Below are 12,712 nucleotides of genomic sequence, written 5' to 3' on the forward strand. Positions count from 1 at the left end.
CTCAAGTTCAATTTCAAGCTTTGCCGGAAATGTTAAATGCCGAAAATGTCGGTAATTTCGGCGTGTGCCCATATTTTGGCGTACGCACGGTTGATAAATGAGGGCCTATGATTCTTAGGCTGATCTCACTGGGTGAAAAACTGTTGGAATGTGATCTATATTGTAAATAACTATGATCTAATTCTGAAATGACAAATCCTTAACAGGAAGTGCCCATTAGCGTGTGTTTATATATTTGCCAAATAAACACATCTCGTCAGTTCTGTTGTGTACAGCTGACGAGGATGATGTGAGCTGACGCTGCTGCCTCCTTGTCTCATTTATTTCCTCCGGGTATTTGACTTATGTCCGACTAGCTCCCAGGCTATCTAGTGTCCTATCGCTGTAATGGCAGCTCTGCTAACAAAAGCTGAGCTTACAGGCTCAGTGTTGCATGTAGAATACTTTCAAACATGACAATCCAAACGTTTTTAATGTGAGATGTTCTGGTGAGTTGGTGATCACAGAGGATTGTGTATTATATCAACCTGGGATTTTATAATAGGCTATGAATTGTGTGCTATCTCTTACAGATTGTCCATGCTAGACAAATAGCCTATAATAATCAAATCTAGAAGCTTGTAGATTGGCTATTTTCACATAGCAGATTTTGTCTATTAACACATTCTTTTTTTTGTTCCACCCTGGAGAGAGGGCGAAATCTCAGAACGACGTTCAACCTAGGTTGCGACTGAATCATCATTTTAAGCAGGGGTCTCCCAGAGGGGAGCAGGGTGAGGAGGGGTCTCCCAGAGGGGAGCAGGGGGAGGAGGGGTCTCCCAGAGGGGAGCAGGGTGGGAGGGGTCTCCCAGAGAGGAGCAGGGGGAGGAGGGGTCTCCCAGAGGGGAGCAGGGGTCTCCCAGAGGGGAGCAGGGGTCTCCCGCATGTACATTCTCAATTTAACGCTGAAAAATTAAAAGTAGATGAGCTACTTTTTCCTATGTAGCTGTAGCTTTACAAGCTACATACAGAAGCAAGCAAGTGCAGCTGGTCAGACCGTTAGTCAGAGTGTATTTGAAATAGCCCGCTACTTATAGTGGGTGATCTCTATTTTCTGAAAATATCCAGGGCGGGTCTAAAAGTCTTCAAGTGAGCTGTTTGATAGTTCAGTTGAATAGCAATTAGTCCAGATCTCTTTCAGTTTCAAAATGCAGTGTGACTATAGTGGGCCAAATGTCTCAGAAGCAAGCAAGTGCAGCTGGTCAGACCGTTAGTAGCTTGATCAAGCTACTGCCATGGTGAGCTACTTGTAGCTTTACAAGCTACGCTTTCAAAGTAACTTCCCCAACACTGCCGACGGGGCAAACGGGCCGGGCCCGGGCCGACTTTGTCACTGCCCAACGGGCCCAGGGCCGGGCGGGATCACGCGCCGTTATATTAATCTTCCGATGTGAATTTCACCCAGACTGGACTTGCTTCAGCAGCGCGGCAGCATGCTCCATAGTGACGTGACAATAACCCCTCCGCAGTGTCCGCACACACACAAGCCACAAGGCAAGCACACTAAAATCTGGTCAAAACTATAAAGACTTTGAAACAACGTGTTTTACATTCTATCTCTCTCGCTCCGCGCTTATAAACTCTCGTCCTCTCTCTCTCCTAATTATTGTGCAGCGCAGCTGTACACACACACACACACACACACACACACACACACACACACACACACACACCGAGTACTAAGTAAGTAGCCTATAGGCTACGGCTCTAAAAACATTAAATACTGCGGGAGCATTATTACCACACTAAACAAAGTTGGATTTGTACATTGCAGAAACTGCAGAATGCAGATACATAACGTAAGTGTTCTTATTATTGTCCGTCTACTCTGGGTTTTATAATGCAGCGTGAGTCCGCGATAGCCGATCTGCAAGCTCACAACGCGTTGCGCTGATTGACAGTGCACGTGCAGCAGCTACTGTATAAAATTATATTTAAGTAGGCTACTTTTTAGTGTGACGTCTGTGTGTTATTGACTTCTTGTTCCTTAATGTGGGTTTATCAGAGCAATATAGTGCAGCTGTGAGTGAGTAGCTGCTGCGTCCGTGCACCAATAGAGCGAGTTAAATGTGTGTGTTAAATGTGGTCATTTAAATGTAGGCCTATTATATATACACGCACCATACAAGCACCTATATTATATAATATGTGTTATCGCATACAAATGGGCAATCAACATATAGCAGCACCCCCCACCAGCAGATGCATGGGCACACCCGTTGCGCTACGATTTGCCTTGACGCACACATGTGCACGCACGGACGCGCACACGCCCGTTTTACGTTTAATAGAAGGATATTAATCAGAGCAAATGCTAAGATTCTGTCAGCATAAGCTGCCGTTAATTCAACAGAAGAATGTATGTGACCATAATGCCGTGGGGCATAATAAGCTAATTAGAGTGAGAACCTAGAGTGACATATATGCAATTAACCAAAAAAAAAAAGACTTCTGCAAAAACGGGGCGGCATCACCGCCATAAATTCATATTCTATAGGTCTCGTCTTAGTTTAATCAAATGGGTAGCATGACTTGTGCAAGATCAAAAAACATAAGATAAATAAATAAGAAATAAGAAATCAAGTGCAAAGTAGGCATAAGCTATGATAGGCCTGGCGGTGATGGTGTCATTCAAAAAAGAAAGAGAAAGACTAAAACTAGAACCAAGAAACTGTTCCACCTGGGACCCGTTGCGCTACGTTTTATCATGGCACACACATGTGTAATGGTAAAAACTGTAAGTTTGATTTTGTGCAAGTAAGTAGCTTTGACATTGAAAACTTGCTGTCATCACTGCCATGTGACAAACCTGCTGGTACTGACATGTTAGACAGTAAACTGTTAAGAATTGCATCATCCCATATATCAAATCCGATTAGTCACATTTTTAATAGGTGCTTAACTTATGGAGTTTGTCCTAAGGCTTGGAAGGAGGCAAAGATCATTCCTTTGCCCAAGGATAAAAAGAAACAATTCACAGGGCCAAACAGTCGGCCAATAAGCATACTCCCTGTTCTGAGTAAATTAATGGAAAAGGTAGTTTTTAAGCAAATCCAAGAATATTTTATTTATAACAAATTGATCACTAGTTCCCAGCACGCTTATAGGCAAGGTCATTCCACGTCAACTGCTTTAGCTCAGTTGACTGATGACTGGCTGACTCAAATGGACATCAAGAAGATGGTTGGCACTGTCTTGCTTGATTTTAGTGCTGCATTTGATGTCATAGACCATGGCATAATGATATCTAAACTAAAAACATATGGATTTAGCAATATGGCACTTGATTGGATGGTGAGCTACTTATCGGAGAGATCACAGAGAGTGTTTTTTAATGGTAGCCTATCCGAATGCAAGTGTAATTATTGTGGGGTTCCTCAAGGAAGCTGTTTGGGTCCTTTACTTTTCATTATTTTTACTAATGATCTCCCTTGTGTGGCTATGAACACCCATATGGTAATGTATGCTGATGACACAACTCTGTATAGTACTGCCCCTTCATTAAATGAGTTAGTGAGTAATTTAAATCTGGATCTTGAGAGGGTATCTAACTGGGTGAAAAATAACAAACTAGCACTGAATGTTGCCAAAACAAAAAGTATTGTTTTTGGCACCAGGCATATGCTTATTGGTGACCCTCAGCTGCACCTATCTATGTCCGGTATACCAATAGAACAGGTTAAGAAAACTAAACTGCTTGGAGTTCTACTGGACAGTGAATTGTCATGGTCGGATCATATTGATGGCATTGTTACTAAGATGGGTAGAGGTATAGCCATGGTCAGGAAGTGCTCCACATACTTGACATCCTCAGTCATGGGTCAAGTGATACAGTCATTGGTGTTTTGTCACCTTTATTATTGTCCTGTTGTATGGTCAGCGGCGACTCAAGCAGACCTGAACAAACTACAACTTGTTCAGAACCGAGCTGCTAGACTGGCACTTCATTGTTCTACTCGCACAAATATTGAATATATGCATAAACGCCTGTCCTGGTTATCTGTCAAAAACAAACTCCATTGCAGTGTCCTCATGTTTGTTAGAAACACAATTTCTAATCAAACACCAGATTACTTTTTCAAACAGTTATTAAAATCGAGTGACAGACATAATCATAACACCAGAATTGCAAGCCTCGGTCATTTATCACTCCCTGCTCCAAAAACGAACCTCCTTAAACAAACAGTTATGTATCGATCAATATCATTTTGGAACATGTTACCACCTCACATTAATATAACACAACATAAATTATCTTTCAAATATGCTTTAAAGGAACACTTGCTACAGCTGACCACATGACCATAATGTTATTCTCATTATGTTGCATTTAAATTTTATAGAATAAATTGTAATTATGTATTTCCATGTATTTAACTTTGTTGAATGTATTTGTAATTACCGTATGTATTTTTTGTATGTATTTTATATGGACCCCAGGAAGACTAGCTGTCGCCACGGCGTCAGCTAATGGGGATCCATTCAATAAACAATAAACAATAAACAATGTGCACGCACACACGCGCACACATGCATGCCGGTTTTTTTTTTGGGGGGGGGGGGGGGGTTTCTATTTCTATTTCCATCATTAATCTTCCTTCTCTCCTCTCTCTCCCTTTTTCCATTCGCAGATCAGCCGTTCTTTCGATAATCAAGTTAGATTTATATTGTTAAACGTACCTGGCCCGAGGGGGTCGCAGTATAAGTAACATATAGCATTGAGTTACAACGGGTTGTGACTGTGAGGTTCATTAAGTAATTAAATATGCCCGCATAAGCGGGTCGATCAACAACGTGGTCTAAACCAGAGGGAGAGCGAGAGCATGACAATTAATAATAAATAGTAGGCTAACCATAATAATAATAATAATAAGAGAAAAGAGGAAAGCGAAACTTAAAAAAAGTCAATCAGACAATCATTTGACTTATCTCATCCTGGGCATGCAGTCGTTGTCGTCGTCCACATCATATATTCATTTTCGTTTTAGATCTTTGTCTTTGAGGAAAGTGACAATCGCCTCCTTAGAGCGAAATGATTTCTTCACTCCTTCATAATAATAATAATAATAATAACTTGCATTTTTATAGCGCCTTTCAAGAAAGTCGAATGTTAGTGTGGATGGGTGGAATACTCCAAAGCCGATGCCGTTGTCTCTTGGGATTTGTTTGGCCTCGGAGAACATCTCGTTTCTTATTTTCTGGAGCGCTGGTGGGATGTCAGGAAAGATCTTTATTGTTGGAACCCTCAAAAGTGAGGATGCCTTTCTCTCTGGAGAGCTGAAGTACTTTGTGTTTGTCCTGAAGTCGAAGGAAACGGACCCAAATGGTCCGTGGTGGTTCGCCTTCTGATGGGCGTCTGCCTGGGGAGCGGTGTACAATCTGTAGTTCGATCCGTGCTGGGAGAGTTGAATCGGTTCCGAAGAGGTTCTGGAAGAAATTTTCAAAGAAAGCCAGTGGTTCTGGAACACTGTATTTGCTCGGTACATGAGTAGGTCCTCAGGCACAAATAAGAAAATACTCATGTACAGAGCAAATACACAGTGTGCGGGTGTATTCTATTGCTTTCATTGATGTACTCTTGTCACGATGTGAAGAGGGTTAGGACCCAAACGCAGGACAGAGGCAGAGAGGCAGAGTAGTGCAAATTGCAGGCGGTTTATTCACCAAAAATCCAACACGAGGAGAACACAAGGAGTAACACTGGAACACTGGGAGACAAAGTACTAGGAGCATAACACATGACATACAAACAATGATCTGACAAAGAACTGAAAAAACAGGAGAGTATAAATACACAGGGCACAGGTGAACAAAACTCAAAATCAAGACAGGGATTGGCTAAGTGACTAACAGGACACAGGTGGAGCAAACTAATAATCACAGGTGAGACAAGACAGGTAACAGTAACCACAAAGGAAAACAGGACACAAAATACTACAAAATAAAGGAGCACAACAGAACAGTAAAACACTAACCCGAACAAGGAACACTAGAAAACACAGCAGAAAACGTCACGGATCGTGACACCACTGGCCTACGCACCTGTGCATACGCCAGATTTCTAGGTGTGCGAAAGCTTTCTCCTACAGTTTTTTTTATTGGAGAAAATGACACAACGGGAACGATGCACACAAAACAATTTAAATTTTCTTAGTTTACAAAATTGTGAGAAATAAAGCACAACAAAGCTGACTCTGATGCTGTTCTCCCCAGTGTGTGAGAGGAGCAATGCGGAGCTGGTGGCCACGCTGTTGAACCACGGTGCAGCCGCCAACACCCCTACTGTCCAGGGATGGACGGCGCTGCACGAAGCCGCCACGCAGAACAACGTGGAGGTCTGCCAGATGTTGGTCAAAGCCGGAGCCAAAGTCAACGCCGTCACCGTCTACGGCATGACTCCACTGATCACTGCTGCCGAGGGCGGGAAGTGTGAAGCCACGCAAGTCCTCCTCAAACACGGTAGGTAGGTAGAGGCAGTGGTGGAAAGTAACGGAGTACTTTTACTTAAGTACTGTACTTTTAATTTCCAGTACTTTTACTTCTTAGTTTTAATATTTGTATTGGTTTTTAAGTTTTTTCACATACAGTTACTTACTTTACAAACCTTTACAAAGGACATACTTTGCCAAACTGACATACAAACATATAAACAAAACAAAAAACAACCACATTAGGACAGGGGGGGGGTTCCTCCAGTGCATCTGCGCCATCATTCCCACCATACCATAGGAAGCAAAACCAAATGAAAAACAAGCAAAAAGAAAACCAAATCAAGATAGCCACATTATTACACATGTCTCGAGCCCATACACAATTTTGTAACCCATTTTTTCACCCGATACCAATATTGCCTATAATCCACTCTCCCTCTGCCAACCTGGGGAGAGCCCCGAACTGAGCTCATGCTTCCTTCCATGCATGAGGAGTGAGCAGTCTGCTCCTTATCACCTTACGAGGGGTTAGGACGTAGTGCGTGGAAAGAACACGTTCCAACCAGTTCCTTTCCCCTCCTTCAGACCATTACTAACACTATCGCAAACCCTAACCCTAACCTCACAGTTGTAACCGGCCACGCAGGTCTTACTAGGATGGCTGACTTATGGGCAGTGACCCAGTCCCTGCGAAGGGCAGTAGAGAGACCAGGATTACTGAATGTTTTTGTGAGGGTACCTACCTTGGAGGACACGGGGAGAACATGCAAACAAAGGCCCTTTCGCCAACCCCACCCAGGGTCTGGGTCTGGGAGGAGAGAATAAGTCCCCAGCGGGAAACAAACCCTGGGACCATTCTAGCTGTGAGGCGACAGTGCTACCGACCCACCATGGCCCAGATGCACCTTCCTTGTCATTACTATGATTGATTATGAATGTGATTACTTTCCGATGTGATTACGATCCCAGCCACCGGTAAAACGAGAGTCCATCGAACGGGGATCCTTCCTCTCCACCTGGCGGCAGAATACGACCACGACAACGTTCTGGAGCTCCTGATCTCGTTCCGGCTTCGACCCCAACGCCCAGCTGTCGGAGGAGAGGTCCAAGCTGTACGAGGACCATCGCAGCACGGCGCTCTACTCCTCCGTCTTCAACAACAACATGGAAGCCATCACCATGCTGCGGGAGCCAACCCCAACCTGGACCTCTTCTGCCCTCTGCTGGTGGCCGTGAGGCAGGGCTGCGTGCAGACGGTCAGACTGCTGTTGGAACACGGAGCCAACGTCAACGCCTACGTCCCCTTCCATCGCACCAGCTTCCCGGCCTCCATCCTCTTCAGCCTGAAGCAGCTCCACGTTGTTGGACAACGGCTGCGACGCCGGTCCTGTTTCACCTGTGACTACAGCAGCGGGCCTCATCCGTCAATCAGAAACGCCCGCCTAGAGAGAGTCCTGTCCGACGACACGCGCAACCATTGCTACCAGGTGTGTGTTTCCTTACCAGCTAGTTAATGGGCTCTGTGCACAATTATAGCCCATTGTTTTTAGAAGGTGCATACCCATTTATTTTCTGTTCCGGTTCATTATCCCATAGCTTTGTTTGATTGACTCTGCAGCAGATTTGAACTGGAAACACGTGTGAAGGCGCCATGTATTTCCGGTTCAAACTAGTATAGCCAAGTCAAATTAAAAAAAGCTATGGGGAAAGGAACCAGAACAGGAAATGGGTATGCCACTTCTAAACATTTAGGACCACTATAGACTTGGCTGGCAAACCATTTACGTCATACGTGCTCTAAACAAACATTAAAAATCCCATAGACTTGACTGCCATATGATCTCTTAATCTTTAAAAGCCATGTAATGTATTGGCAGTGCTAGCGTCCCTCAAAAACAGTTAGCCAAGCTATTAATGTGTTATTCTATACTGAGTCTATATTATGTTCTATTTAAGGACCCCCTCGAAAATGAGATGATGCATATAGGACTGTCAAAGCCTAAGGGCTTATCCTTCAAATAAAAGGTACTATATAACAAGTTAACAACGTAGTTTGTGAATTTTCAGTTCTGTGAGATCATCTCCATGGACAGCATCAGCCGGTGGGCAGGGCCCACTATTGACGTTCTATTGGACTATGTGGGTCATGTGACTTTGTGCTCCAGGCTTCAGGAACAACTGGACAGCTACACTGGCTGGCACGGCATCAAAGAGAAAGCAGGTAACAGAAAACCAGCCGTATTAGACAGACTGCATCCAGACAGTAGATTCACGAAGATACCAAATGTCGCGAGTGGCAGGAGTCTCTTCCTGGTTTTTAGACAGCTGGTGGATGGAAATTAAGCTCCACCCACACGGCAAGTTTCCGGTTTTCTGGCCGACGCTGCAAGTTGCAGCGTGGGTGGAGCTTCATTTTGATCCACCAGCTGTCTAAAAACCAGGAAGAGACTCCTGCCGCGAGCATTCTTTTAAATATTTTGAAATAATAAAAACAAAACAAACAAAAATAAATTGTTTAAATGGAAGAAACCGGAAAATTTCACATATTTACGACCCATACAAATTTGTCCGCGACCCAAAGCCGGGTCCCGACTGACTGTTTTGGAACCACTGCTCTATAGTGTGTAAGTGCAGAATGTTGTGTGTTCCAGCACCGCCGTGGAGACTCATGCAGTTGTGTCGACTGAAGATCAGACAGCAGGTTGGAAATCAACGCCTAAGAGATATCGAGACCTTACCTCTTCCTGGAACTCTCGTCAGGTTCCTCCAATACCAGCAGGAAGCTTCTGTGGATGAACCCCAGGAGTCATGGGAGGACATGATGAACGCATGGAGCTAAGCATTGTGGGGAAAAGCCAGCGTTGATGACAAAGATCAGGCAAAAAGTAGAAATCCATCGTCAAGGCTCTGTTGGAAAGACACAGTCCGACACATACAGTATGTGGCTGGTTAAGACTCACCCCTGGCTCCTGACATGCGTTGCCGGTTAAAACTCACCCGTGGCGGACGAATGCCTGTCAGATTGTTAGTACGTCGGTCCAAACACATGCATCCCCTGGGGACCGCCCCCTTTCCTCCTTCCTTGGCTTTCTGACAGAAAGGCAGGAGTGGTCTGCTCTGAACAAAAATGCCTCAAATCACATTATCTCTATTATATATGTGATCCGATTTTTCATATTCCATCCTGACTGGCATCCAAAGTTTGCAGGAGTGGCTTAATGCCTCAAATCACGGACGCAATCTCCCATTACACATAAAGCCCATATTGACATTTTTTAATCCACCCTAAAAAAATCACGTTCTTCTTATTTTAGCTCAGTCTGAGCGCAACTAACTCATTGTCTTGTTTCTTTCGAACATGCTGTATTGTATGAGGTCTATGATGTTATTTTGAATGGTTACGTTCTGTTGTTTTTAAAAATGCTTTACAAATAAAAAGTGGCTTGTCTTGAGTACAATTGAGGTACGGTTAACATTGTTTGAGTATGTCCATTCCAGTAAAATAATAATAATAATAATAATAATAATAATTCCCATGCCATGCCGGATTAAGGCAGCATTCAGGAGAATTGCCCGAAGTCTCCTGAACTTGAACACAGTATTTTGCTGTTGAACAAATTAGTTTGTAAATATTTTGAAATCCAATGTCGTACACCACTATAAAGAGTGCTGGATTGTGTCCCGAAAATGGCTGATAAGCTCTCAACGTGTCGCAGCGCGACATGTTGAGAGCTTGTAGATCTGCTATTTTCGCTGTTTTTGTCCAAAAGTGCCCTCTTACAGGATTTCAGCCCTTGCCCTTCTAACACTCTCTGCACGTCCTTGAACGTGAGGTTCCTAGTTCGATCCCGGGCTCCCACAGAGTTAAGTGTCCTTGAGCAAGACGCTGAACCCCTGATTGCTCCCGATGTGCAGGTTGGTGCCTTGCACGGTTTCCTCCGCCATCGGTGTATAAATGTGTGTATGTGTATGTGTGGGTGAATGTAATGCACAATCTACGTGAAGCGCCTTGGACAAAAGCACCTATATAAATGCACAATTTACCTAATTAGTAGGCTAGGCAAATATTATAATTATTTAGTTTGAGTTACTGTATCTCTCTACAGGTTCATTAATTTAATGGAAATCCCCTTCCCATGTGTGACCTCTGAAAAGTGTTTTAAAATATATGGGGTGCATGCTTAGTTTAGACTAGTCATTGGTTAGACATGGGTTAAGGTTAGGTTTAGGTGTGATGCCCCGTGGGAGGTTAGGTTTAGGGTGAGGGTTTGAGATAGGTTGTAGTTGTAGGACTAATGACTGGTCTAACCAATGACTTGGACAGGCAGGCAGGCAGGCAGGTTTTGTCCTATCACACAAAGACATTTGTGAGTTATTCACATGTCCAAATATGGGAAGTATGCAGTACATTTGGGATCCTTGACATGACGATGTTGCTCGTGTTTGTGCTATGTGTCTACTATGTTGTCTGTGTTATGTGCGACGTCACACCAGACCAGTGGGCAGTCTATATAAAGTGTCGAGAAGCCTTTAGTCGTCGACTTCCCCCCGGAAAAGCAGATAAAGCGAACATGGACTTCAAGAAGCAACTGACGTTCCAGCTAATGCTGAACGTGCTGACAGCCATCATCGGGTCTTTCCTAAATGGCTACAACCTTGGCGTGCTCAATGCCCCTCAGGATGTCATCGAGGCGTTCCTGAGTGGCGCCTGGTCCATGAGGTACCAGGAGGACATCCCTAACGGCTACCTCAAGGCCCTCTGGACCATCACCGTGAGCATATTCGTGGTTGGCGGCATGATAGGCTCCTTCTCGGTGGGGCTCTTCGTGAACCGCTTCGGACGGAGGAACTCGATGCTGATGGCCAACGCCCTGGTCTTTGCCTCCGCAGCTCTCATGGGCTGCGCCAAGCTGGCGGGCTCCTGGGAGATGCTCATCAGCGGCCGGTTCGTAGCCGGGCTCTTCTGCGGCCTCTCCACCGGCTTCGTGCCCATGTACATCGGCGAGATCGCTCCCACCGCCGTCCGCGGAGCCCTGGGCAGTCTCCACCAGCTGGCCATCGTCATAGGCATCGTGGTCGCGCAGGTGATGGGCCTCGAGTCGCTCATGGGCAACGCCGCCCTGTGGCCGCTGCTGCTGGGCCTCACCGCCGTGCCCGCGCTGCTGCAGATCGCTCTGAAGCCCTTCTTCGACGAGAGCCCCCGCTTCCTGCTCATCAACAAGAGGCAGGAGGACGAGGCGCGGGCCGTGCTGAGGAGGCTGCGCGGCGCCGAGGACGTGAGCGACGACATGGAGGAGATGGAGGAGGAGAACAGGCAAATGGTGAGGGAGAAAAGCGTGAGCGTGCTGGAGCTGTTCCGCTCGCCCGCCTACCGCCAGCCCATCTACATCGCCATCGTCATGCAGCTCTCCCAGCAGCTGTCGGGCATCAACGGCGTGATCTTCTACTCCACCCAATTGTTTGCCAAGGTGTTTGCCAACGTGGAGCAGGCCAAATATGCCACCATCGGAGTCGGCGTGGTCAACGCAGCGTTCACCTTCGTCTCGCTGTTTCTGGTGGAGCGCGTCGGTCGCAGGCCCTTGCTGATGGTGGGGCTGATGGGAATGGCCGGCTCTGCCGTGATGATCACCATTGCTCTGAATCTGCTGGAGAAGCTTAAGTGGATGTCGTATGTCGGCGTTGTGGCCGTGTTCTCCTTTGTGGCGTTCTTCGAGATCGGGCCGGGGCCCATCCCCTTCTTCATCACCGCGGAGATCTTCTCCCAGGGGCCGAGGCCCTCGGCCATGGCCGTGGCCGGTTTATTCAACTGGACCGCCAACTTAATTGTGAGCATGAGCTTCCCATTCGGAGAGGACCTGATTGGCCCGTACGTGTTTCTCTTTTTCACCGTGCTGCTGGTCACGTTCTTCGTCTACACCTTCCTCAAGGTGCCAGAGACCAAGGGACGAACCATCGATGAGATCACCACCGCGTTCCGCAAGGAGGCAGAAGGAGGCAGAGGACAGGGAAAGGTTGGGAGGCCCGAGGAGGAAGCATAATCTGTTTATCATCATCTGACAAAAAGGGCGCGCTTGGGTGTGGCACAGACAGTCTAAGGGTTCAAATCCACCGTGGTGAAATGTTTTGGCCGAGCGTCTGCTCGAACACAATTGAACTTCCAATTTCCACCCTTGCCCATATACAGTATATGAATGCACTTCAGGCACTTCATGCAGGCACGTTGTGTTTACAGTTAGGATATT

General features: G+C 45.9%; 1 protein-coding gene and 1 pseudogene across 2 annotated transcripts; both read left to right on the plus strand.

Moving 5' to 3' along the window:
- Positions 1–3,798: 3,798 nt before the first annotated feature.
- Positions 3,799–9,309, plus strand: LOC310871767 (ankyrin repeat and SOCS box protein 2-like; annotated as a pseudogene). The gene is made up of 5 exons: positions 3,799–3,808; positions 6,253–6,498; positions 7,428–7,957; positions 8,538–8,691; positions 9,122–9,309. The product of its transcript is annotated as an ankyrin repeat and SOCS box protein 2-like (transcript).
- Positions 9,310–11,041: 1,732 nt separating this feature from the next.
- LOC310871768 (solute carrier family 2, facilitated glucose transporter member 1-like) lies at positions 11,042–12,508 on the plus strand (the record flags this gene model as incomplete). Its single annotated transcript, XM_083783405.1, has 1 exon — positions 11,042–12,508. The coding sequence occupies one exon, from the start codon at positions 11,042–11,044 to the stop codon at positions 12,506–12,508; it is 1,467 nt and encodes a 488-aa protein (XP_083639531.1).
- Between the last annotated feature and the right edge of the window lie 204 nt (positions 12,509–12,712).

The sequence above is a fragment of the Protomyctophum parallelum genome, assembly GCF_964188405.1.
Source record: "Protomyctophum parallelum genome assembly, chromosome: 15".
Classification (NCBI taxonomy): domain Eukaryota; kingdom Metazoa; phylum Chordata; class Actinopteri; order Myctophiformes; family Myctophidae; genus Protomyctophum; species Protomyctophum parallelum.